This window comes from Lonchura striata, chromosome 12 (assembly GCF_050655825.1).
Source record: "Lonchura striata isolate lonStrDom1 chromosome 12, ASM5065582v1, whole genome shotgun sequence".
NCBI classification, from domain to species: domain Eukaryota; kingdom Metazoa; phylum Chordata; class Aves; order Passeriformes; family Estrildidae; genus Lonchura; species Lonchura striata.
This window is the reverse complement of record NC_140714.1, coordinates 2,738,553-2,765,951: the sequence shown is the minus strand read 5'-3', so window position 1 is coordinate 2,765,951 and position 27,399 is coordinate 2,738,553. Positions and strand designations below refer to the sequence as shown.

Genomic DNA, 27,399 nt, shown 5'->3' with positions numbered 1-27,399 from the left:
CAGCCAGGGCTGCACCCAAATGAACCAAAATGGTCCCAAAATGAACCCAAGATGAACCAAAATGGTCCCAAAATGCACGAGCGCTCCCGGGGCTCTCCCTGGGATCAGTTCTGCTCCATTGGCACCTTGGAGTTCATTGTCCCATTCCAGCTCCAGCCCATCAGTCCCATCCTGCTTGTTTTTCTCTCTCCAGCCCAAGCTGTTTGTGCTCCTGGGCTGAGGTTTGGATCATTTGTCCTTGGTGCCCAGCTGGAGCAGGAATTATTTTGTGTCCCTGCTCTGTGCAGAGCTCACCATCCCCTGATATAAATCCCAGACCCACACACTAAAGCAGAACAGAACCTGAAAAATATAAATGCTAAAACCTGAGGCATCAGTTCAGTGGCAGGAATGGAGAAAAGCAGCAGTGCAGTGGATTTTTTCAGATTAGATCCTGCATTTCCAAGCTCCTACAATATTTTGTTATGAAATATCTGACAGCTCCGTGCTCAGGTGGAATCCATGTGTCAGGGGATGCATCCACAGCCTTCTCAGCCCCACAGTGACAGGAGGTGGCTGCTTTTGTACAAAAAACACTTCTGGCAGATCAGTGCAGAGGAAATGGGCTATGAGAAACATGAATAAACATTTTTGTCCTGTCTTCAGCACAGGAAATAATCCTGAGAAACATTCCAGCCATAGCCAGGGCTGGGAGAGTCGTGGTGCTGTGGGCACATGGAAAACAAGACATTGCAAGGGCTGGGGGGGTTCCTGGGAGGCAGCTGCTGAGGATACCATGTAAATGTATTTTATGAGTGCTCCTCATAAATGACACACTTTATTTCCTTCCATCCAGATTTATGAATTTCTTTTCCATTGGGAAATCTATTTTATGTTGCAATGTGCTGCACAGTAATCCCTGATGCCAGAGCTTGGTGATGGGTGAGGAATTAGCAGCATTCCAGGTGTTGTTCTGTGGTTTAGTCTCCACCACCTTGCAGCTGTTTTTGGGAAGAGTTTTCCAGAGCAGAGGAGAATTGGGGAAAGCTTTGGAACAGTAAGCTGAGGTTTGTTGAACCTCAGGCTCCACAGGTAGGACAGGGCAGCTGATGGCAGCTGGAGTTTCAGGCAGGGACAGGAGTGATGCAGTTTAACTCCAGACAGGACATGGTTTTTCACTTTGGAGTCTGGCCAGGGCAGTGGGGTTAATACAACCTCTCTTCAGCAAAATTTCTCAAACTCATTACATGTGAGAGGAGTTAAAGTGCCCAGTGTCATGTTTGCACCTCCAGCAGCAGAATGTTGTGATACTCCATTGCTACTGAACTAAAAAAGATGGGAAACAAGGAGTTGATGTCTGTACTTGGGATTATTGGATCTGTATTCAGAGAGGACTTTTTTTGCTTTTAATGAAGAAGTCTAGAGTAGCTTAAGTAGATATTAAATACATTGGGAGTGGATGGCAATGAATTTATGGAGAGGTTACAAACATGGCTGTTATCAAAAGCAAGAGGAATTTTAGTGCTAATATATGCAAATTCCTAAACCCAGCAAGAAAAAGACATGCTACAGATAATGTATTAGAGGGATTTACCCAACTCACACATCTTTTGAAGCACATTTGCTGTTATTAGAACTCTTCTGCCATCAGTTCTTTCATTTACTGGTGCAGTGTAAAAGCTGCAAATTAAATCAGGATTCAGAGAGGAGTAGAAGCACCTTTGATTTTCTAAAGTGCTCTACAACTGTGCCCCAGTGAAAGAGCTGCTGGTGCACGGATCTGCTGCAAATCAGAGCCTGCCACGGCAGGGCTGGGGATAAATCACCTCTATTCACCCCCAGGTTTTGGAGCACAGACTGGTACATGTGAGATCACTCCGTGCATTCATGATGATGATGCAGAGGTGGCAGAGCTGTGCCAGCTGTATTCAAGTCAGATGTAAAGCTCCTTGGCAAAGTCACCGTGCCAGGGAAGGGAAGAAAACCCCAGTGAGGCAGAGCAGGACAGGTTCTTTCATAAATTACATTTCCACTGCAGAAGCAGAATGCTGGGTCTGCAAGGCTGCTGCTGAAAAGGAGAACAAAAGAGTGTTTACTCACAGTAGTCATTCCAGGGAAGCAATAGAAATGTCAGCAGAAATGATCATTAAATCTCACCTACACAATGAAAATACCCCACCTCCCCTATGTAGGATGACATTAAGGAGAGGAGGAAGAATGGGCTCTGAGGATCTCGATGTGTTTGCAGCACTAACAAAGGCCAGATTGTTACAAGATACATTCAGCATGAAAATGAATTTAAATGGTGAGAACACAGACTTCAGCTCCCCTCCTCCAGCATTTCGGGAATCTGCTGCTTGAATTGGTGAGCAGGCCCAATGCCAGAGGAAGGAGAAGAAGTACAGTTTAAACTTCTTTAATTAACTGTGCTGTAAAAGACTCTTCACGGCAGACTGAGTTAAGATTTATGCTTGGTATTTCTAAAGCTGCTGCTCCAAAAGACCAGAGACCTGAGGATGGAAAAATTGGCTGCATGTAAAATTTTCCCGTGGCAGGCTGTGCTCTGATGTGATGTTAGTGCAAGAATTCCCGAAGAAAGCCAGACCTGAGTTAATATTCCAACACTCAGGTGTGAATATCCTGAAATCAGTAAAAGATACTGAGCTGAGTAGGAGGTCTCAGATTTGTGAAGGCTTCGGTGTAGCCTTTATGGAAGATAAAACAAAAGAGAGCAATTCACTGAGACTTTGCAGGTGATGGGGATGAAATGTAACTCTCTTGCTTCCTAAGCCAGTGACCTTCACCTGTGGCCACCTAAATCATTGGGCACACTGATTCTTGCCTGTGGCCATCATTTTAAAAAGGATACCAGAGACTGACACAGAAAAAACCTGTCACTGATTGCATTCCACATCTTCAGGTGTGAGAGGACTCCCAGCCATGCTCTTCCTGACACCAAGGCTTTGCTAACTTTTTCAATTTAAGGCAGCAATTAAAAAATCCATAAACAAGCAGGGTCCCATCTCATAAACAGTTGAAAGGCTGCAATGGAAATTACAGATTTAACTACTGCTCCTGCTCCATGGATCAGAATATCAATTGAGGCACGGAGATGAGCTCTGGAAACTTCCCAAGCTTCACTCAGTGCAGCTCAACATCAGGGACTGAAAGTCATGGTTCAGATTCCTTAAAATGTTGGGCTGTTTGCTGTACAAGATACAGATCTGTATGAAAAATCCTAATTAGATGCTAATTTAAGTGACTAAGGAGCTGGAAATTTTGAAGTTATAGAAATTTCTTGACTATTCCTGCTTTGCCTCACTGTTACATACTTTAAGGGTTTATTTGCAGGGAAAAATATGAGACTACCCATGATGGATCAGGCTAAACTCTCCTTTATCCCAGGATGTCTTTGGTAGAATCCACAGGGAAGGTTATAAAACCAGACCTGGGTTACAGTGATGCTTTTCTACAATAATTTCACAATGTATTTGCTAATTGCTGATTTATCATCCTGAATTCACTCCCATTTTACACCTGATACTGGTAGAAACAAGACACAGGGATCCCAAGGACATGTTACCTGCAGAAATGTTTTTCCGTTCTTCAGTTTCTCAACACTTTGACCCCAAAACATACAAAATACCTGATGCAATGGGCTCCATTCTCACATAAACTGGAATAAATTACCATAATTGATACAGTTTCAGTGTGAAGTCACTGTAATAGCAGCAATACAAAAACTGAGCTGTAGGACAAGATGTCCTAAATGGATCTCTGAGTAAATCTGGAGCAATTCTGGGGACTGGAGTTCCCAGCTCTGCTTGCTGTATCTCTGAATCTCTATTTCTGCTAAACTCAAATTAAGCCTTTCTGTTGCACCCTATTGGTCTCTCTCCTGTTTGCTTTAGGTTGAGAAGCTGCATTTTCTGAAGGGATGAGGAGGAGAGACTCTGGCCCCTTTCTGGATTTTTTGCCAGCCCCCCCAAATTTGGTGCTTCAGCCTGGTCTCAAGCACAGCTCAGTCACTGAACTTTGAGTCACCCCAGGGACTAAACAGATCCTGGCTCCTTGCACAAATGACTTGGCCACTGATAATCTTCTGTTTCCATGGTTCACACTCTGTCAGAGCACTTCAGTTCTGGTTTGGAGTGCAGCCTTGCCAAGAAATAAACCCTTGGTCAGCGAAGCCTTTCCCAGGAGTATTTTGAAGAGGTATTTGAGGATTTTAGGAGATTCTCCATAGCTGGAGTTGGAAGTGCAGGTTTCCATCTTCCCTGTGACTGTCCCACTCACACCCCATGATTTGTGTGTGGTCAGAGCCCTCCTGGGGCTTTCTCAGAGTCACTAAATCCCTCTGCTCTGGGTATTTGGGAAGCAGCACTCAGAGCTGTGCTGGATCCCCTCCCATCACATCCCTGTGTGGGGGATTCCATGGAATTTTGATGGAACAGTGTCACTGCTATATCTGCAGAAACACCAGCTGAGTTTTTCAGTGGCCATGTGCTGCACTGAGAACTCTGTACAATATCAAACACTTCCATGGCACAATTTATTTTGTGCAATGCTATGGAGTTGAACTCAGCTATGATAGTTTCTGTGATCAACCACAAATCAGTGGTGATTGATTCTGGAATGTCCTCTAATTAGGGCATAGGAGCCCTGCAAAAATATCCAAAATATTGCCTGCATAGATGTCCTGAAGACTGATGTGCAAAAGGCAAATTCTAATGCGACAGGAGCTTTTTATTTTGAATAAATCTGAATTCAGAAGCAAGTATTTTTCCTAGTCTTTGAGACCAGTGGGACCCCAGCAAAAAAATTATGCTTGTCAGAGGGTTTGGCTCAGGAATTTATCATGAGTTTTCATCTCTTGCAAAGCTTCAAGGATTAAACCAGACAAATTCATCCATTATGAGGATGAAAATCAAAGCTTTTCAATGCTTTTCATGGTTAACTAATCAACAAAAGCCAGCATGGAAGGACCCAAATGCCCTGATCACCTGTGGTGCAAGTACTTGTTGGAGGTGGAGGACATTTGGGGTCAAATTGCTGCTTCCCCCAGTGAAGTCCAGCTGCCAACATCTGCCCCCCACATTGGAGATGGATATCTGTGCTGCCAGCTCATGACACCAGGACTGTGACTTGTCACTGTCTCCTGGTGGGACTCAGTAAATTTCTGTATAATTCTGTAATTACTGGCCACAGAAATTCACTGAGGAGCCCAGTGGTTATGGCACCCAGCTGGGATATCAGAAACCCAGATTGAGTTCTGCTAAATGAGGCAAAAAATGGGTTTGAACAAGGGGTTCCAATGTCCTAAATAAGTGACCCCATATTAGTCCATTTGCTGATCGCATTGGTTTGGTCAGAAATCCCTTTATCCTTCCCTGATCCAGCTTATTTCAAGTTTTGTTGTGAGCGACGTGCTTTGGGGAATAAATAAGCTTTAGATCAAGGAATTGGCTTTTTCCTGCTGGAAAATATTCCACCTCTGCAGTCAGCAGATGTATTTCCCAGGGCTTGAAGAGTGCAGGTTACTGAAGGTACTGGATATGAATAGGCAGCTCTTTTTTTTTTTCACCTGAAATTTCACCTACAGAGTGGGTGATGCTCATTAGCTGCATTTTGCCTCTCCTAAGAATTCCCAACCTATTAATAACCCTCCTGGAGATAAAATCTCTGCAGAGTCTGCATTCAGGCAGTCAGCACTGGAGTGATTGCTTCTTTTCATGTTTACTAATCCTGAGATGTGTGAAGTGTCCTCAGAGTCCTGTCCCTACATTTCTCCCCCTCTCCTTTCCTCTGTCTCCTCCCCTGGGATGTTGCAAATTCCCTGCTGGACCCCTGATGTCTCAAGATGTGGAGCTGCTCTCAGAGCTCCCTGTCATGGTGTGGACACCAGGGAGGTGACGTTGGCTGTGCCAGCTTGACTCTGCACAGCCAGGACGTTCTCCATCCTTTGCTGTTTAATTGCTGCTCATTTTGCTGGTTGATGCTGGTGTGAAGTGAAACTTTGGCCAGTTTGAACTTGCCTGAAATGAAAGCAGGAGGCGACGTCAGCCCTGAAACTGCCTTAGCTCAGTTCCTTCAAGGAGTGGTTCCATCTTACAGGCTGCTTTCTCTGGGATCATCTCCAAGCTGAGCCTCCTTTGGTCTGGGGTGGGCTCCAGCCCAGCTCTACTCCCATTTCCCACATCAGCTCCAGTGGCATTTTGGGCATCCAAATTTCCCCAGGTGTGCCAAGCACGGATCAGGCTTTGAACAAAATGCTGGCATCAGGTGCCGTGGGTGATGAAACATTGATCCATTAACCATTTATCCTGTATTTAAGCCCAGCTAGAGCAGCCCTGGTACAGCCCCGTGAGCTTTGTGCCAAGCCTATCCCTGCACCCCGAGCCTGCAGGAATCCAGGCTCATCTTCCATGCCTGAGGAGGCAACAGAGGCTTCACACCAGCCTTCCTCTGATCCTGGAGCTGGAGGAGAGCTGGGACAGCTCCAGGCAGGAGCCTGATGTCTGTCCTCACCTGCAGGGACTTGCAGTGAGTCCTTAGGAACATGTTTTATTCAAGGCTTCCAGAACATTCCACACTCCCAGGCTGGTTTCTGATCTCTTACTGATGCCTTCCCTAGAGCAGAGGCTGGGCAGAGTCACAGAATAAAGCAGGGATTTATTAAAGGATCTCCTCATGGATCCACCTTGGGCAGCACCAGAGCCCAGCCAGGGCTGCACCCAAATGAACCAAAATGGTCCCAAAATGAACCCAAATGACCCAAAATGGTCCCAAAATGCACGAGCGCTCCCGGGGGCTCTCCCTGGGATCAGTTCTGCTCCATTGGCACCTTGGAGTTCATTGTCCCATTCCAGCTCCAGCCCATCAGTCCCATCCTGCTGGTTTTTCTCTCTCCAGCCCACGGTGTTTGTGCTCCTGGGCTGAGGTTTGGATCATTTGTCCTTGGTGCCCAGCTGGAGCAGGAATTGTTTTGTCTCCCTGCTCTGTGCACAGAGCTCAGCATTCCCTGATATAAATCCCAGACTCACACACTAAAGCAGCACAGAATCTGAAAATATAAAAGCTCAAACCTGAGGCATCACTGGGAGCAGCTGGGGCCCCACCAGTGCACAGCCCTTGGTGCCAGGCTTGTCCTTAGGGACCCTTTGGCCTTGAGTGGTCCCTTCCAGACAGCACAAAGGAGCTAAAGGAAGTGTTTGAAAAGAATTGTGTTAAAATAAAGCCAAAGCAAAGCACAGGACATCACAAACAAGTGTTAAACATCCCCATTCAGTGCCTGGCTTTGGATAGGATGCTCCAAGAAATTTGTGAATGAAGGGATTCCTATTCTGAGTGTTGCAGAATGCAGGGATTTCCTACTCTGAGTAAAACTCAACATTATTCTTTGCCTCTGTGTAAATTAAAATCAGTATTAAAGATAGAGAATGCAAAGGACGAAGTAAAAGTAAATAATTTATTAAAACTGTATCAAGGGGAAAGCAAAAGGCAAAATTTCAAAAGGTACCAATAATAGAGGAAACATCTTTGCTTCTTTGTGCAGGTGTACCAAAATTCCCCAAAGAAAAAATTGAGCCTCTGGATGTGGAGCATGGGGATTCTGTGATCCTGCACTGCAACCCCCCAAAAGGCATCCCCCCTTTGCATATTTACTGGATGAATATTGGTGAGTAAATGGTTTTTGCACAATTCATACAAGGGGGCTCAAAGTATTTGTCTTTCAGAGCAGCTTCATTGCAGATTTGCCATGGACAGGAATTATAATTGTGCAAGTGCTTGGGAGAAATATCGGAATATTGAAGAACAAATTTTAAAAATTGAGGGTGGAGATCTGGTTTGACATGATCCAAAGTTAAATATTTGAGTGCATTGACACAGCATCTCATTAAATATGATACCAAATAATTTATATATTGCTGAGTCTGTCAGTGATGAAGAGTCCTGCATTTAAAGGAGAGAGGATATCACGTGTCAATATATTATCATCACAGTTTTCCTCTTTCCATAAATTGATGATTGATTGATGATACTAAGGGAAAAATAATCCATCAGGTTTATATAATTAGCTCCTGGTGGGTTTCTGTGCTGTTAGTCTGCAGCATTTGGTTTCTGCAGGAATTTCTGGCTTTCAGGGAAGCAAAATAACTCTGTTTTTAATTATCAAGTTTTCCTTACCAGTTATATAGGTATAAATTATTAGATAGATATAGATATAGATTATATAGATATAGATATAGATTATGATATAGATATAGATTTAGATTAGATATAGATATAGATATAGATATAGATATAGATATAGATATAGATAGATATAGATATAGATTAGATATAGATATAGATATAGATAGATATAGATATAATTAAATATTTTTAATCTCTTGTATACTGAATATTGATTAAATAACCCATATGTTCTGCTGGATTTTCTGCCTCTCTTGCTTCAGAGTTTCATTCTCTGTATCTGGAAGGAAGCACATGAGCAGAACATTTGGTGAAACAGCCCCTGTGTTGTTCCCAACCTCACAATTCCTTTTCCTTGCCAGATTTGCAGCACATCCCACAGGATGAGAGGGTCTCCATGAGCCTGAAGGGAGATCTCTACTTTGCCAACGTGGAGGAGAGTGACAGCAGGAGTGACTACTGCTGCTTTGCAGCCTTCCCGAGGCTCAGGACCATCGTGCAGAAGATGCCGATGACGCTGAAGGTTTCCCGCTGTGAGTGTGGGGCTGAGCTCCTGCTTTGCTGCTGCTTTCTGAGCTCCCCAGGCAGCAGGGCGTGCAGATGTGTGTGCCCTGGCTCTCTCAACAAAGGGCACCTTGCTGAGTTTATTTCCTGCATTATTAACCTCATTCCTGGGGCTAAATTCCATTGAGAAAAGCTTCTTGCTCTAGCCTGTGTTCTAGGCAGCCATCCCATGGCATCAGTTTCTCCTGTCCCATCTGGGTCACTGTTGGGGTCTCAATGCTGGGCTGACCCCAAGAGTGTAAAAGTCCTTGTTCCCCAGCCTGTGCAGCCAAAGAAGAAGTCTGGAATGCTTAAGGTTGAATTTTCAAATCTATAACATTCTTTCTCTGACCTGCTGAGGTCCATCTAGTAAAGAAGCCATGGCAGTTTGCCTGCCCTGCTGGGCAGCGTCTACATTTTATATCCAAAATTACGTTTATTATATTTACAATAATGTGCCAATAACTATCACCTATGTCAGACGGTGTGTCTCTACCTTAAACCAAGAGAAAAGTGTCACCATCACACCAAGACATGGAGGACAAGAAAAAGAAGGTCAGGACACGCCCAAATCCCTCCATCTTATACCCCTGAATCACATCCTAAAAACTCCAAAATTCTACTTTTTTCACCTGTGTCAGTTCACCTATTACACTACTCAAACCCTTGTGGCTTGTAATTCTTCACACAGAGTTGGCAGCTTTTTCCACGGGCTAAAATCAAAGCCACAGGTGTTTTTGAGTTCGTGCCAAGGTCTCTGAGCCCCTGCCAGGGTCTGGAGCCAGCCAGGGCAGCCAGAGGGATGTGCTGGACTCCAACAGGTCACCAGGAACTGCTGCCTTGGGATGGCTGCCTAGAACAGAGGCTGGACAAGATTGAGAGAATAAAATGGGTATTTATTAAAGGCACACCTTGGGCAGTCAGAAGCCACACCCAAGCTGGACAATCATGAGTGTTTCAGACAATTATAGGTTTGGTCCACTTACATATCAGGGATTAATCCTCCAATTACAGCTTCAGCTAATGAAGCAATTTACCCTAGATTTGCCCCCCAGCTTCGCTGTTGTTTCCATCTCTCTGGCCTGAGGCAGTGAGGTGTCCTCGATTCCCAGGCCTGGAGAGGAATTGTTGTGTCTGCCCAAAATGTGAAGACAGAAGCTGACACTGAATATGATGAATAGAACTAAAGCAGTACAGGATCTGAAAAATAGAAAAGTTGAAGTCCTGAGGCGTCACTGTCAGACCCCAAAAGTGCCCTGTCCTTCCTCCTGCTGTCCCCACAGTGAAAGCCAAGGATGCATGAGGGAAATCTGCTGCTCTTGAGTCCAGCAGGTCCCCCAGCAATGGGACTTGGCTGGGTTTTGAGAACTTTGTGGCTGCCTCTTCCCTGGGCAAGGCCTGCATTGGTCCAGCCTCAGCAGTGAGGTTGAAGGATGATGTTTTCCAGGTTTTTCCAGGCAGCCTGGAGCATCAGAAACACAAGAGGTGTTTCCAGTTCCTCGATGAAATTATGTGTGGGGAATGTAAGGTTTCAGTTGTTTGTTAAAATCTTTGTTCTTTTGGGCCTACAAAGCCCAGAAAGCCAAGCAGAATTTTGTGTTCATGAATGAAACCCTCATTTTTAATATGTGATTTTTGAGAGTTTTCTTGTTGGGATCAAAAGATAAAGGATTAATAGCGGCATTGTGTGTTTAATGCTTGCTTAGACTGTATCTTGGAGTAATAATTGTGAGAAAAACATCCAAATTAAATGTTGCTCTCCATGGCTTTTCAAATGGGTTCAGTCCCCCACACATGCACACAGAGATTAGAGAAAAACGAGATGGGTTTTGGCTGCTGGTAGCCCTGGAAGTGGCCCAAAAACCCACTTCAGTGTGTCCATCTTGTCATCAAAGCCACAGGACTTGGGCCAGGAAAAGATGAGAGGCATGAACTGAACGGGTTCTGTACACTCGGCTGGACATGGCCCACTTCACTCTGTGCCAAGGGCCTGGTGTGGGACTGCATTAAAAATAAACAGAACAAAAATAAGCAATAAGAATCAAGAGAATGGATAACATTTTATAACATTTCTCTTTGTGGATACTTAGTGATTTTTATTATTATAGATAGCAAGGATGAAATGCTGATTATAACACCCATGAAGTATTTTTCAGAATAACACAAATTTTTGGAGCATTTTCATTGTATTTTCAAAACTTTGTTGCTCATCTGTTGCATTCTTTTATATTTTTCATTCTTTCTTTCTTCTGGGACAGAAATTGGGGGGTGGGGAGTGGCATGATTTTGTTTTGGTTGATTTATGGTTTCTTTTGATTCTGTCTCAACCCTGCATGTTTGTTTGGTTGTCATTTTTATTTATTTCAGTAAAGCATGCTAATGACTCAGGCTCACCTAACGCTGCTGTTACCAAGGGTGAGTTGAACACATCTGTTTTTAGCCTTTGAACTGAGACTCCACCAGCTGAGGTGAAATGGGAGCTGCTCAAAAACACATCACAAAAGCCTCTTGAATGTGATGGGATGTATTTAAGCAGTCCGGGGAGCACAATTGGCTCATCTTGTAGTTTCTGAGAGCAATCTGCAGGGTTTTTAATGAAAAAGGCAGTTTTTTTACTCGAGAAAGGAGCTTTGTAAGGGAGTGGAAGTGAGGAGATTGATGTCCTGGGTTTCCCGTGTTATCAATTCAGAGCAGGAGCCAGAGCTGGATGCTCCAAATCTTTTTTCTGGCAGTGAAGAGAACTCAGAGATGAGACAGGCAAGGTTTGACACCATGAATCCATGTCCCAGGCGTCACCCTGGGGGGCTGCATTGCTGCAGGATGAGCTCAGGGTGGATTTATGGAGTTTGGGTCCCTGTGTTGGCTGTCCCCATCACCTCGCTGTAGATGGGAGGTGGCTGTGTCTCTGTGGTGCCCTGTGTGTCACCAGCAGAGGTGACACTTCAGAACAGCCCTTCTCATCCTGTGCATTCCCATCTCCCACTGCTTTGCCTGCCCCTCTCTGTGGAGCAGATCCTGAAAATATCCTGAAGGCAGCAGGTGCCTATTCCTGCAATTCTCCACCTGCTTCCTTTTGTTTCAAATCTATGAAATTTTGACTCTGTAGCTCTTCACTCTTCATTTCTATGCCTTTTAAGAGCCCTTTTTTTTTTTTTAATGCCCAATTTTAACCTCCTCTAGGGGATTTTTTTTTTTTTTTTGCCGGACAAGCACTGAGGTTTCTGAAAAGGAGGTTATCCTGTTATCCTGGAGTGCTTTGGGATGGATAACTCAGAGCACTCATCGCTCCCTGACTTTGCCCGTGGTGCTGAGCCCTGGGAGCAGCACAGGCAGGGCTGGTGCACCGTGGCTGTCACTCCAGAAGCATTTTTTCCCTCCCAGGGATGTCTGAACTCGTGCTGGGAAGGGGCCCTGGCAGCCTTTGGCAGCAGGAGGTGGAGGGCAGATGGGAAATGTGTGAGCGTGTCCAGAGGCACCAACGTGTCCTGCTGCAGCTCCGAGCACTTGTGACACAGATCTGCAGAGATGCAAAGCAAGGGGAAATTAAAATTAAAAATGAGAAAATGCTTCAGGAGATCTATGTGGTCTTTTACCAAATCATCCGTAACTGGCTATTTTTTTAAAGAAGTAGCACCATTTGGGGACTGATTCATTAGTGTGCTAATTGTTATGATAGTGATAACTGGGCAGCCACTGAACCCTGCATTTTTCATCCTAAAACCCTTGTTTGGCAGGCTGGAACAAATGGGCTGTTGGAATCAAATGCAGGTCAATCTTGTTTTATTATTTTTATAGTCTTCCTTACAAATTGTATCTCCATTACTGTAGATTTAATAACTGGAAAAAAACAAGAGGGACAATTCTGTGGGATGCTCAAGTCAGGAAAAGTGAGGATTCACCTGAGGTTTACAAGGTGATGGAGCCAGTGCAGGAGAAAGGAGCTAAGAAAGGAGAAGTGAACCTAAAGATCAGGAATTGAGAGGATCTGGCTGTCTGAGGGGTGATAGGAAGGGCCAGCGCTTGGAAAACTGGATATAAAACTGTAGGAAAAGGAGTTTCCCAGCATTGCTGCCTGTTGATATCTCTGTACCTCCCTTCTGGCTGTTATCAGGGGAAATAAGGGCTCCTGGATTAGTCTCAGAGTGGATAAACAAAAAAGAAAGCACACAAATGGCTGCCAGAAACCTTCTGGCAGCAGTGATGTTTGTGGCATTATTGAAGAATATCTGAGATTTCTCACTTCACTTCTGTTTTATTTTATCTTGCAGCAAATTTTATCAAGGAAAGGAAGCCCAAACTGCTGATCCCTCCTGAATCTGCTGGCAGTAGCTCATCAGTCACTGTCATCAAGGGAGGTGTCCTGCTCCTCGAGTGTATTGCTGAAGGGCTGTGAGTAATGGAACTGCTGCACAAACTTAACCACCTTTGGAGGGACAAATGAGCAAAAAAAAAGGGATATTACAAATTATGCAACAGTTTTAAATGCAACTCCTGTGCAGAGCTTGCTGTACTTGTAAAGCAGCACAGAGTGCAGGCAACAGTAGTGTGTTAGTTATTGCTGTAGCTTGTAAACAAGTAATTAAAACCACAGGGTGGTAAGTATGGATTTTTTTTTTTTTTCTATTAAAAAAATTGAATTTTTTTCAGTAGTGCTACTTTTGAGATGTCAAGAAACTAAATAATATCAGCATCGGCTTCAATGCTTTTGTTCACAACCCATAATGTTTGGTTGTTTGTTTTTTTTTTCTGGTTTTGCCAATTCAGTTTTCCTTCAGTGCTCAAAATTTAAGATTTTCCAGGTGCAAGATCTCAGTTTATTTTATAAAACAAAGCTCCTGAGTGATGTTACACAAGACATCCTTTAAGGAAAGTTGGGCCATTGAGGGGAAATCATCAATCTCAGTCACAGCAGGAGGTGCTGGCTCGGGTGTGAATGTGACCCTGGCTGGTTTTGGTATCCATTCCCCAGCACCCAGAGTTTCCATAAAGGATCTTCATTCCACGGTGTCCTCACAAAGGACAGGATACTGAGGAGCAAATCCATGGCTGTGTAGGAATAGAGTGAACCAGTATCAGCTGTATTAGTGTGATCCTGATCAATCCAGCAGCAAAGGGCAAACCTCAAACCTTGGGCACTTCCAGCGATGCAGGGGCAGCCCCAGCTTCTCTGGGCACCCTGTGCCAGGCCTGCCCACCCTCACAGGGAGGAGTTTTTTCCTAAAAAACCTTCTAAATCCCCTCCAAACCTTCTCTCAGTTTGAAGCCATTCCCCTTTGTCCTGTCACTCCAAGATGTTTTAAATAATCTCTCTCTATCTTGCTGAATCCCTTCAGGTGGTAAAAGGATAATACAGGGAAGGGTTAAAATAGCTGCTTTATGATGAGAAATAAGGACAATTTTTATGGGAAATGAATTTGTAGAGAAAAGGTTTGTTGACAAAAGTTTGTTGAATTTGTTGACAAAAAGTTCATATACCATGTATTTGTATACAAATTTTGAGATAAGAAATGCTGATTTAAAAATATTTTAGAATAAGACAGACATTATTGAGAGAGATATGGAACTAGAAATAAGTTATAAAAGGTGCTTTTGTAAAAGAGACTAAATATTTTAGATAAATAGAACTATGAAAATGTATTATAGTAGGACCTATGAAAGGTAATTCTTGTCTCAGGGTTGCTGCTCCAGCTCACTCAGCCACGAGCCCTGCTTTGCTCTTCCAGTTCCCCAGTCTGTCCCATGTGCCTGTCACTGCAAAAGTCGAGCTGCCACCAGAGAAACAGAATCTGTGCACCCACTAAATCCCCAGGGAAAGCAGAGCCCCTTCTGGTTTGGCTGGGACAGAGCTTTGTGCAGAGCAGAGCTTGGAATCACCAGCCCCTCGTGCTGGCCGTGGAGCTGCAGACTCTGCAGACACCGAGATAATTCCTATTAAAGGCTCTGCAATTATATTCCCTCCATAAAATTCCAAAGTCAGGATATTTATCTGCCTGCACATGTTTAGGGCATTTTGTTTTTCCATATGGGCTTGAAAGGGCATTGCTGGTGGAAGCTGGCACGGAGTTGAGTTGGCATTCCTGAAAGGAGGTGAATTACTTGTCTCTGTTGGATTCGCTCCAGGTATCTGCAGTGAGTTTTGCTTCCCTCTTGCAACATTTCCTTGTCTAATTCACTCCCCACCAAGCGAATCTGCCAGCCCACAAACCTCCCCAAAGCCACAACTCTGATTTCAGAGGGTTTTCAAGGGGTTTTAATAGGAAAATCACCTTGGGAATACTCAAATATGAATTTCGATGTGCAAGCATGAATATCAGATACAAGAAGGGAAAGCCAGAAAAGTCTTTCTCTCCCTTCAGAAAAAGGTAAAAAGAAAGAAATATTTTTGCTTCACTCAAAAATTCCCAGAAAACTCTTTAAAATATTAATTTTTTGAACAAAAAGGGTTTTTTTTTTAAGCAATCACTTTTGAAAGAACACAAAGTAGTTTTTTGTCTTATCACCAAGCACATCTCTTCATTGAAATCCTTCAAAAATGCAACTTTTAGAATAAACATTCTTTTTCTTTGTTAAAATTCCTATTTTTAGCAGAAAAGCATTCAGCTTTGCCTACATCTCTGCCAATCCATCCTGCCAAATGTCCACAGACCATGGAAGTGGATTTCAAGGAACTCAGATCAGGGGCACCAGACTGCAAAATAGGGAATTAGGGACATTTCCAGCCTGTCATTTTTTTAAAGATTTATACCCTGTGCAGTGGCTGTGGCGGGAGGGCATGGCCTCGGGGCTGGCTTTGGGACAAGAGTAGGATCTGGGAGGGGATAATGGGATATTTGCAGAGCTGGTGGAATACCAGAATTGTTGGGCACCTGGGGTTTTGTGTCCCCTGCCTGGGCGTGGAGCCACGGGGACAGATGGGCACGGGAGGAGGCGGCTCTGGCGCGGCGGCCGCGTGTCCTGCGCGGTGTCAGGGCCACCAACACGTCTGTCCCCAGCTCTCTGTCACCTCTGGCTCTTTCTAGCGGTGTGAAGAGCATCTCAGCCACCTCCCAAGTGGCACTGCAATGGAGGCTGGCCCTCCTGGCTGTCCCCAGGTGCCTTTTTGGGGAGGGAATGAGCTCCAGCCGCATCCCCGCTGTCCATGCCAAGGCACATCCAAGGAATGCAGCTTTGCCCTGGTGGAAATCTCACTCACAGGGGTAGTGCAGAACCAGGAGCAGCAGAGCAGCTGTATAGCATAACCTTTAGGTAGCCCCAGATTTTCAAAGCTTTAAAAGCTCAAAATGCTCCAAAAGCACCTCCCAAACCCTGGGTGTGAACAGCAGCTCTGCCACGTGAAGCATCACAGCAGCTTCTTGCATTCAACTCAAAATCTTCTTTATTTTTTCCTTTGTTCTCAGCCCAACTCCTCATCTCAGCTGGGTCAAGGTCACGGGAAACATGCCCAAGGATGAGCCAGAGACAGAGAATTTTGGGAAGATGCTGAAGATTGACCAAGTGACAGCAGCTGATGAGGGGACGTACCAGTGCACAGCCAGCAACCCCATGGGCAGGGCCAGGCACGAGTTCCACGTGCGTGTGGAAGGTGCTCATACTCTTTACTAAAATATTTGTTTGGGGACTAAAACGTGGGAAAAGGGAAGTGAAGGAGGCTCTTTGTGAATATGATTCAAGAAACTCCACCAATTGGATTTGGGAAGGCTTACACAAATTAAATTAGTAAACTAAAGTCCAAAACAACAGCAACAAAAATGTAAATAATGCTTTTTGGCTTTTTCCCCCTGAACCATGAAGGCCTTAAAAAAGCAGGGAACAATATAAATATGTGAGCAGGTTCAATACTCTAAAGATGGGAGGGAGTCAAGCACAGATGTTGATGAAATGTCTTGTACTAAGCTGAAGGTCAGAAGAAAGATCTTATTATTCTTTTGGCTCTTAAAAACTGTGAAAATGGCTACACTGGGCTGGATCAGAGGGTCATTTAGCTCAAATCCCTTTCTTTGTTTTCCACCAAAAGTGGGCTTTTAGGGAGGGCTGTGAAAATTCAATGAGCAGACAAGGTGCCACTCCTTGCCTCCTTCACCTGTTCCTTTGCTCTGATTTTTGTATAGGCACAACCTGATCTGGGAGTGTTTTCTGGAATCCCTGAAAAGTGTCATAAAACCTGTGAAACAAAGTAAAAGAGGTGCTTTCTACTGTTTTTTTAGCAGTTAAAAAAATGGAAATGTGATCCTTTTTGTCACCTCACCCAAGGCTTCTCTTTCCCTTCTCCTCCTGCCCAAACCCCCAGGTGTGCATCAGGTGGAGATGCCCTTTCCCAGGAGCCAGCAGAGCTCTGGGGAATCATTGCAGAGCCAAGAACTCCCCCTGCCACTTTCCCTGCCCATAAATAGCTCCAAACTGAGAATCCTGCGGCCCAGCTGGAAAACTTGCTGAAAACATTTGCCTGATGAAAAATTCTCCAACCTCCGCTCTGCACTTAAAAAAAAAAATAAATCCCTGGCAGTTTTATCCTGGTAGAACCTTCCAAGTGCTTCATTTCCATCAGGGCTCCTCATCCCTCTGTGGACACCACATTTCTGATGGGAGAAAAGCACTTTGGGCTCCCTGCTCTGTGTTTGCTCAGCAGCTGAGGAAAGTAAAGTATTTTCTCCCAGTGGCTGCTGAGTCCTCTCCATTCCCTGAACCCAACCTTGTCCCTTGCTGGGAGTGTGGCAGAGGCATGGCAAGTTCTCAGCTGTGGTGGAGGGGAAGTGCTGACTCCTAGAAATCCTTCCAGATGGTTTGGAGCCTCTCTGCTGTAGCAGAATATTTTAACAATCTGGCTATGATTTTCTCGTCTGCGAAAATCAATTTCCTTCAAAGAAATTGCAGGAGCTGCAAAAACTAAAATACCAGAGAAATAGCATTAATTTTGCAGTTTAGAATATTGACCTTCTCCTCCCACAGTTTTCAGAGGAAGGAAAACTTCCTGGCAAATTGTTATTCCTGCTTATTAATAAACAAGAACTTAGAAAAAGTGAAAAAGCAGGAAAAAATCCCACTCCAGCCATTGCAACGTAAAAAAATCTTTTTTCCAATTGCTATTAAATCCATTTTCCATGTGTGTAACTAAAGGTGGCTCCTTTAGCAGCAGGGATTCTTCCTATTAGGAGTCACCTCACATCCAAGGTATCAAGGTAAACCTGAGCCCAAAGCTTGCTGTCTTCTGCAATTCCTGAGCAGCAAATGTCGCTGCCGTTAATCAGAGAGGGACACGTTCATCATTCCTGCAGCAGCTCCTGTGAGCACACACAAGGGCACATCCTGAGCATTAATTTCAGGAGGCTTCAGGGAGCTCGTGCTGCTGTTGGGCTCCTCACACCTGACAGGTTCCTCTCACAGGATGAACGCAGGGAGAAGAAAATTAAACATGGAAGAAAAATTATCTTTTTTTTTAACCTCCAGCCATCCTCAGTGGTGTGCTGGGGGGTAAATCAAGATTTTTCTGTCACTGTGCCATGTTTTCTGTTCTACTTTCTGGTAGTTGAGGACCTCAAACCAACACCCCATCCTTTTAAATACCAGTTTTAATGGTATTTGCATGCAGCCCACTTCCTAATCCTGCCAAGTCCGAGGGCAAAGATTCAGGCAATCATTACCAAACATATGAAAATATTCAGCAAGCAAATTGCTTGACTGTTTGAGCATTTTAATCTCTCTTTGCAAGGGAAGGTGTAGCCTGGAATACCTGAGCAGACACAAAAACCCCACTGTTGTTATTAAAATGAGAGAGAATTATTTTTTCAAAAAATAGCAAAGGAAGCCTACAAATTGTTTTGACTTCAAGTGTTTATTTGGTTGTTGTCTGTAGTTCACCAAACCTGAAAGAAAATTAAAACATAACCTCCAGATCTTGCAGGATCATAATGATCTAAAGTTACTTTGATCTCGACTGAGGCTCCTAGGTGGGGTTTAACAGAAATAATTGTTACAATATAATGATTAATTATAGTAATAATGTAATAGCTAAGGGCTTTGCAGTTATGTCTCGTAATACTTTTATTACTCATCCAGAGCAAAAGAAAAGAGATTAAATTAATGGGAAGCAGAAGCAGAACTGGGTGTTTTAATCAGGCTCATGCTTTCTGTTTCACTGGAAAATTGCTCCAAGAGGGATGCAGAGCCCAAGGTGGCAACAGCAGCTGCTGCTGGCCCTGGGGTGGGATGGATTCCCAGCCTTTGGGAGGAAAACTTGGAGAGAACTTGACAAATTGGGATAAAAAGGATGGATTCAGTAAGCACAAGCACAGAGCAGTTCACAGCAGGCAGCACTGGTTGGCCTCATCAGCACAGGCTGGGAAATGCCTCCTTGGGTTTATCCACTGGATGTTAAGAGGTGCACCTCTGGGAAGTGTTAGTCTGGCAGAAAAGGCAAAAATCATCCTGGAAAATAGAAGGGAAAGTGTTGTTGTAAGAGCCTGCTGAGAACTGAGAAGGTCTCACCTCAAGTAAGCAGATTTACAACTTCACCTTCTGCAGGAAAGGTCAGGAGAAGGTGGTAGAGGTGGTCACAAGGCTCAAAATCATGGCATTTGGGGTAAAAAATACAGGTATCTTTAATTTAGGAGAAATTACATCTGGGGAATGCACAACAGCCTTCAGAGGAATGGAAGATTCTCTACCAAGTTCACTGGGGGTGATGGAAGCCAGGGGAGAGTTAAACTGCAGCAAGGCAGAAGCTGATTAGATATCCCAAAATTGTTCTGCTCATGGGGAAAACACAGTGGGAGAGGCTGAGGGGAAGGTTTGGATCCTTTCTGAGTATTTTAGCTGCAGATGATCCTGCTCTGCTGGAGATGCCCATTTTTGATCCCTTTCATTTCTGGTTCTGTCAGTATTTCCCATAAGAACATTAATCAGTCGATAACTCTTACCAGGAAGAATAAATGAGGAAATATTTGCCATTCCAGATTAACTATTTGATTATCCAACCCCTGCATTTTGTAACTGCTAAAAATTTGTGAACATTTTGTTATATTTTGTATATTTAAGCAGTGTAGCACATCTGCCACGTGGAAAAGAGGTTCTTCAGCCTTTCTGTGAAATTGCATTTCACACCTGGCAAAATCTTATTGCCTCTGACTTCACAGCCTCTTCACTTCCTTGGAGCACCCATAGCAATTCCAGTGCTGAGAAAGGAGAGCAGAGACATCAAATATCAGCTCAGAGCTCCAGAGTTTGGGCACAGGTGGAGACAGGAAGAGATCCTTCAGGTGGTTTTTATTCAGCCTGTGCCGGGTGTCTCCAAACTGAGGAAATATCCATCTCAGTTTGTGACAGATTTAGAGGAAAAATTCCAAACCAGCAATTTAATCAGGACTGCTACACTTCTTTGATTCATCTTTTCCTGATGAAACCATGGTTTATATGAAAGAGAAGGAAAAAGATCTGCAAACCCAAAATATTCTGGTGTTTGCAGAGTTTTTCCCTGGAGCCAAATACCAGGAAGCTTAACAGATGTGGTCATGTCACTGTGGGATGGGAAGAAGCACTGAGTGAGGATGCTGGTAGAAAAATCCCTGCTGTGTGAAGGAAGCAGGATGATTTTATCATTTTAAATAAGTTTTAGTGGTTTGAATTTGGCTTTAGTCCTTATATGTTAATTAAACCATTCCTGGGTGCTCTCCTGTGGGAATGCTGGTCTGGGTGTTGAAATGCACCCCACTTTAGGGGTGTTTTTTTTTTAAATATCTGTGTGAATGTAAGCAGTGGTGTTTTGCTTTAGCATATCTCACTGATAGCATCTGTTGCTGTATTAGCAGGCAGCAGCTCCATTAATCTTCAAAGCATTTTATGAGCATTAACTAATGAATCCTCAGGTTTTCCCTACATTAGCTCACCTCTTTAATAGGGAAAGAGGCCCCATGATCTTCCCAGCACTTGCAGAAGAGGCAGTGGCAGGTCTGGTGTTAAAATCTCTAAATTTGGTGCCTTTCAAGGGGAAATGATGAATTCAAAGCTGTGTTTTGGGTTGAGGCTGCCCACTGGGAGCTCAGGGACCAGCGTTCAGTCAGAATTAAGCATTTATGAGATGAATTCCCTTTTTCTCCCCTTCATTTCCCTTCCCTCATTATGGAGGTCTGTTCCACACGAGGTTTGGGTGCCTGATGCTCAGGGGCTGCTCTGCAGAGCAGAGTTTTCCCAGAGCTCCCCTGGAACAGCTGGGAAAGGAGAGCACGGGGATGCAGCAGCGCATGGCTGCTCCTCTACCACCACCCTGTGGCATCCCCAGCGATGGGAGAATGTTTTACTATTCCTAAATGTGTTGGGGATCAGTCTCTGGTCTGAATACACCACGGGGAAACAGAAAATCAAGGTGATGGTGCATTTCCTCAGCGCAAGGGAGAGGGGCAGGTGGACCGGAGGTGGATCAGTGCTGTCCTGGAGCTCTGTCAGCTCCCAGGGAAGGTGATGGGAGCCACTTGCTCGTGCCTGGAGAAGGGAATTCGAGCTGGATGGATATTCCCACCTTGTTTGTCTTGCTGCAATTGCCTTACCTTAAATCATAGCTCACAATCACATCTGAGGGTCCTGGTGGAAATGCTGACCCATTCCCTCCTTCCCAGCTTCTCCCTCCCCTGTCCATTCGTTTCCCACTTGGATGAAGGCTGCCCATTCCCCCAGCCTGCCTGACACCCACCAGGACAGGACTGGCCTGTGCTGATGCTAATTTTACCTTTCCTTTACATGGGAAATACAAGGAATCCAGCTCAGCTGCAGGATGGATGGGCTGTGAGCAGCTGCTGGGAAGTGTTGGTGGCGTTTGCCATCTCCTGGAGAATTCCAGCAACAGCAGAGGCACACGCTGGGCTGTGGCTGTGGTGCCTCAGGATTTCAGCTTCTCTATTTCCCATCTGTTTGTACTCCTGCAGTTCTTTAGTGTGTAACTCCAAACTCCACACACAGTGTGAGCTGCTGCTTCCCATTTGGGGCAGACACAACAATTCCTCTCCAGGCCTGGCAGTCAAGGACCCCTCACTGCCTCAGGCCAGAGAGATGGGAACAAAAGTGAGTTGGGGGAGCAAACCTGGGGTCAGTGACTTCATTAGCTGCAGCTGGAATTGGCAGATTCACCCCCAATATGCAAATGGACCGAACTTATAAAAATGTGAAAACTGTGACCCATCATCTATTTTTGGGTGTAGCCCTGGGGCTGTCCTAAATGTACCTGAAGGCCCTGCAATAAATAGAACAACTTTTTATTCCCTTAATTCTGTCTGGCCTCTATCCTTAGGTAGTCCCAAAAGGCATCAACTGATCCCTGCTGTGTCTCTTTCCCCAGAGCCTCCCCAGTGGCTGAAGAAGCCCGAAGGTGGGGTCTACAGCGTGGGGGCAAACCTGGTGCTGCTGTGCGAGGCCATCGGGAACCCCGAGCCCAGCATCCAGTGGAAGCTCAACGGGATGCCCATCGATGGTATGTGCAGAGCCAGGCTGCTCCTCCAGGCCCTGCCCAGGTGGGGTGTGCCTCTGTAGCACCCAGTTTGGGGGGACCCACAAGTCCTAACACGCTGAGTGATGTCTGGTGTGGCACCCCTTTAGATATGAATTGTTTATTTACTTAAATAAACTAATATTTAAATAGGATTCTTGAAGAGGGTGGTGGTGAACACTGCACATGTGGAGCTGTGGTACCTTTGAGGTGCTGCCCTGTAACTCTCCCATCTTTTGGGGATCTGGGACAGCTTGAGGGCTCCTTTGTGCTTTGGAGTAAGCCCAGGTGGCTGGGGAGCACTGGTGTAGCAGTATTATTATTATTATAATTTCACAAAGTCTCTGAGGTGAATTTGCTGGAATTTGGTGCTCTGGAGTTCGTTCCTCAAGCCATGGGACTGCTGACAAAGGCAGAGCCCTGGAACTCACCGGCTCTTTGCACAGTCTTGGTTGGATCCTCAAGATGTTCTTTCCTTTGACTTCCGAGCAGTGAGGAGAGCCTGGGAGCTCCCCAGTCACGGTGTTCCTGAAACAATCTGGTGTTTTCCAGGCAGGACCTTCCGAGGGAGAATCTCCACCAGGGAGATCAGCCTGACCAACCTGCAGCTGCAGGACAGCGCCGTGTTCCAGTGCGAGGCCACCAACAAGCACGGCACCATCCTGGCCAGCGCCAACATCAATGTCCTCAGTGAGTCCCCGTGTCCATTTCTCTTGGGGTTCTGATGGTCAGGATGACCCCAGGAGAGATCAAAAAGAGTCTTTGCTTGCCTGGCCTGATGCAGCCAAAGAAGGAGCCTGGAATGCTCCAATTGTGCTTTCAAGGTTGTTTATTTCTTCTCTCTGAACATTCTTTCTCAGACCTGCCCAGCTCTGGCTAGCAAGGAGGCCATGGCAGTCTGCTGTGAGCCTTGGGCAGCTCCCACATTATAGACTCAAAACTAGATGTCTGTGTTTGCAATTTATTACCAATTTCCATCATCTATGTTAGACTGTGAATCTCTACCTTAAACCAATAAAAAAGTGCCACCATCACACCAAGACATGGAGGACAAGACAAAGGGAAAGAAGGCCAAGACACACCCAAATCCCTCCATCTTGTACTCCCTTGAACCCCATTCTAAAAATCCCAGATTTCTACTTTTCCACCCTGTGTTAACTCAACTCCCACACTGCTCAAACCCTTGTGGCTTGTAATTCCTCATACAGAGTTGGCAGCTTTTTCCACGGGCTAAAATCAAAGCCACAGGTGTTTTTGAGTTCGTGCCAAGGTCTCTGAGCCCCTGCCAGGGTCTGGAGCCAGCCAGGGCAGCCAGAGGGATGTGCTGGGCTCTGACACCCTGGGCTGTCCCCTCCCAGAGAGCACATCAACAACCCAAGCTGAATCCTCAGAGCAGCCTCGGGGTTGTCACCATCTCATGGTTCCTCATGGTTCCTTTGGGTTCCATGGTTTCTTTGCCTTGTCATGAACATCTCATGGTTCCTTTGTACTGGCCCCAGATTTTAAGAAATGTCCAGATTGATGCCACAGTTTTTATCATGGGCAGTGTTATGTGCTTAGCACAGGCACCCCTGAGCTTTGATATATTTTAAAAATGTGGTTGTGGCTGGGCTCAAAAACTTGAATTCAAACACAGTGAAACCACTGGGGACTGACTTGTGACCACAACACTGGTTTTGAATTATTAAGTGTGTTTTTAATCTTTGATTTCAGTTGTGATGCTCAGTCTGTTCCTTGAAGAAAGCGAGTGAGGGTAATTTAGTCAATAAAAAACATCTCTGGAGGCAGCAGAACTGGGTCTATTTTCTCTCCTGGATGTTTCAATTTCTGACATGTCCAGCAGGAAACCCCTGTTATGTCTGTCAGTGAAGCTTCAGAGAGCTCAGCTGCTCAGGGCAACTCTTCCAAACAGATGTGAAATTCCCATTAAACACCCCAGCCTCTCACCCTTGCTGGAAAAGGGCAGCATGCAGGGCCAGTATTTATGTTCCTAATTCTGAAATGCAGTGCTGCTCACCCTGAATTCTCTCCTGCAGATATTGCCCCCCTGATACTGACCCCAGATGAGGAAAACTACGCCACGGTCGTGGGTTACAGCGCCTTCCTGCACTGCGATATCTTTGCCTCACCTGCAGCAGATGTCAGATGGTAGGATACTGGGAATTGTTTTTTTTTCATGTGAAACAAGTTTGAAAAGTCTGCTAGTTGCTATTTCTACAGAGCTAAGAATATAAATTTGCAACAAAACTATATAATTCAAATTATCTGTGTTTAAATGCGCTTTCAAGAATTCTGAAGAATTGGTTTGGAAAAAAAGATTTCCTGGAAGTCCCCATTACCTGTTTGAGACAAATGCCAGGCTATACATTAAGCAAAACCATGCTGTTTATAGCCAAATCCTGCTGCAGCTTTGTCAGTTTAATGTTGGCAACCCTTCAATTTTGGGCACACTATTGAAGTGGAAATGCAGCGACTTAAAAAACACATTTGCCTGGACATGTTTCCATAGGCCTGGAAATCACAGGATTGTCACAGCAGCTGACAGGTGCAATAAAATTGCAGGTGGCAGCTGTAGATTAAAGACAGAGTATTTTAAAGAATTTTTTAGGCTCTGTCCCTGTGGGTTTGGTGTGCAGGACTCTTAAGTCCCATTATGATTTGCTTCATGTGCATAAATTATCTCACTAATTCTGTCTTTAATTGCTCAGTGGCAAAGCTGAGTCCTAAAATTCCCCTGCAATAACCCCTAACCATGAACTAACTCTTCCTGCAGTAACCCAGGCCTGTTTTTATCACCTTTAGGACTAAGGATGACAGCATAGAGCCCCTGTCAACATTTCGCTACGAGTTAAACAAGAACGGCACCCTGGAGATCAGGGATGCAAAAAAAGAGGATTCGGGGTCCTATGCCTGCTGGGCTGCAAATTCTGTGGGGAAAAGAGCAATCACTGCTAATCTGGATATAAGAGGTGAGAAAAGAAAAAAAAAATCTTTCACAGCTGCTAAGATTTTATGACAATTTTTATGTATTTTATGCTAAGATTTTATGTTTTTCAGGAAGTAGTGAATATTCGGTCCTGGGTACAGATTTATTCTGTGACTTTAGGAATTTTCTGGATATTACAACCTGAAATTGTCACAGGTCTCATATATAGATGAGCCCTTAAAACAGTCCCAATTTTTCAGCTGGATTTCTCACATGGTGCTCATTTACTTCTGGATGCTTGCAGAAGGTGCACAAGCCACCAAAAATTTGCATTTACACATTATCTTGAAAGGATTTTGCCTCCTTTTTGTCACTGCCCTGTTACACTCAGGGCAGGCTCTTGGCTGACCCTTGGGAGCCTTCCCTGTGCTCCTGGGCTTGGTGGGGTCCTTGTTGATCCAGATGTGTTCCTGCTCCTCCCTCAGCTGTGGGATTCCTTTCCCTAAAATTCCTTCCTGATCTGTTGATCAGAATGCACATCCCAAACTGGGTAACTCCCACACTGGGCACCAAACACGTTGCAGGGTGCTGCTGGCTGAAGGACTTTGCACTGGGTTTTGCCTGTTTTGTTGATAAATATTTTTAAACAGGGCAAATAAAAATCCTCAGATGCGTTTACTTTGAAATTTGAGATCCATCCCTTGTGCTGCAGCTCTGCTTTAAGGGGTTTGTGTGGTTGGCTGGCAGGAGGGGTTTTCCCTGGAGGGTGTGGTGGCAGTGGGCAGCTCCTGTTGGGCACACAGGTGGCATTTAGTGGGCTTTCTACAAATTTGCTTAGGATTTAGGGCTTGCCAATTAAAAAAACAACAACAACAAAAAAAACCCCACTTAAATACTCAATTAGCAAAGCTCTCTGATGTAGGTTTGCTGTGACAAACTTGAGGAAAAAGCCCATTCTTTGTGTTCCATTTCCACCCACTCCATTGGCTTTGGGAATTTTACAGTGGTAATAAACATGAAAATGTACAATGAAAATCTCACAGAGCAACATTTCACTGCAGAAATAAATTCAGCTTAGCGCTTTCTTCTTACTTATTCATCTGTTTCTGCATTCAGATTATAGTCAATTAAAAGAACAAACTTGATTGCAATAATTTTTTCTCACTTGACTTTAATAGGCTTGTAGTTTTTCTTGGATCATTGCCAAAGCTTATTTCAAATGGCAATTAGACATAAAAATAATATTCAAGCTTTTTTTTTTTTTTTTATCATCCATTTCATGACAAGCTGCTAACAAGGATTTTCACCTGTACCTTTTTTTTTTTTTTTTTGTGGTTTTTTTTTTTTCTGGAGCTCTTTGGTTTGGAGTGAACTAAAAAATATTTCAAGAAAAAAAATGTTTGAAAATAAAAAAAATGTTTCAAGATTAAAAAAACAGAAATCCTGGCAAATGTCTATTTCAAACCCCACCATCCTTGACTTGAAATGTTTATATATATGACAAAAATAGACATGATTTTTGCTCCTGAAGTTGATTTGTGTAGATGAAGTGCTTGGTGAAAATTTGATATAATAGCCCCTATCTCACCTAATCAAAGTGTTTTTCTGTGATCAATCAGATGCTACAAAACTTGTTGTTACTCCGAAGAACCCCCGAGTGCTGAAATCACATTCCATTTTATTGAAATGCCAGGCTGAGTATGATTCCCACTTGAAACACAGTTTTAAATTATCCTGGAGGAAGGATGGAGATGAGCTGCCAGTCAACAGCACGGAAGGTGGCAGGTGAGTGGGGAAGGAACAAGGCTGTTCTTGATCTCAGCTGGATAATCTGGTGTGGTGCTGGAGCTGGAGCTCCATTAAACATGAGCCTTAATAGCTTGAAATGCAAATTTATGTCTGCAAAGAGTTCTTCATGCGATACGGGAGTAGATCTGCATTTTATACACATCTAAATATAAATGCAGCAGTGTGAGTTTTGAGCCAAATGGGTTTGGGTTTATTAACTCTGCTGCCATCATAGCAGAATATAAAGTTATATGTTAATATATACATTACATATATATATATATATATTTATGTATAATATAAATGTTGGCCCAACCCAAGAACACAACCCTGACCCCAGTGAAGGTTGTTTCTCCACTTCAGTGGAACCAGGATTTTCTTACAGTTTGCACTTATTTGGTCAAAGCAAAGTCTTTGCAATGTTGAAGTGATGGCAAACAGATTTCAGGGATTCTGCCGTGAATCTTTCCTACATATGAGTTTAGGATTTGCAGGCTGA

At 44.3% G+C, this 27,399-nt stretch overlaps 1 protein-coding gene across 17 annotated transcripts in view; it reads left to right on the top strand.

Moving 5' to 3' along the window:
• CHL1 (cell adhesion molecule L1 like) overlaps window positions 1–27,399 on the top strand; it is a 140,016-nt gene that overhangs the window by 87,726 nt on the left and 24,891 nt on the right. For 16 of the 17 annotated variants that reach the window (XM_085590282.1, XM_077786188.2, XM_077786194.2 and 13 more), the window contains 10 exons: window positions 7,535–7,657; window positions 8,538–8,708; window positions 11,086–11,133; window positions 12,987–13,107; window positions 16,116–16,300; window positions 22,040–22,171; window positions 22,739–22,876; window positions 24,223–24,334; window positions 24,989–25,155; window positions 26,732–26,897. In XM_085590282.1, coding sequence (XP_085446408.1) covers window positions 7,535–7,657; window positions 8,538–8,708; window positions 11,086–11,133; window positions 12,987–13,107; window positions 16,116–16,300; window positions 22,040–22,171; window positions 22,739–22,876; window positions 24,223–24,334; window positions 24,989–25,155; window positions 26,732–26,897 — 1,363 coding nt within the window. The remainder of the gene's footprint in view (window positions 1–7,534; window positions 7,658–8,537; window positions 8,709–11,085; window positions 11,134–12,986; window positions 13,108–16,115; window positions 16,301–22,039; window positions 22,172–22,738; window positions 22,877–24,222; window positions 24,335–24,988; window positions 25,156–26,731; window positions 26,898–27,399) is intronic. The other variant, XM_077786193.2, reaches the window with a different exon arrangement.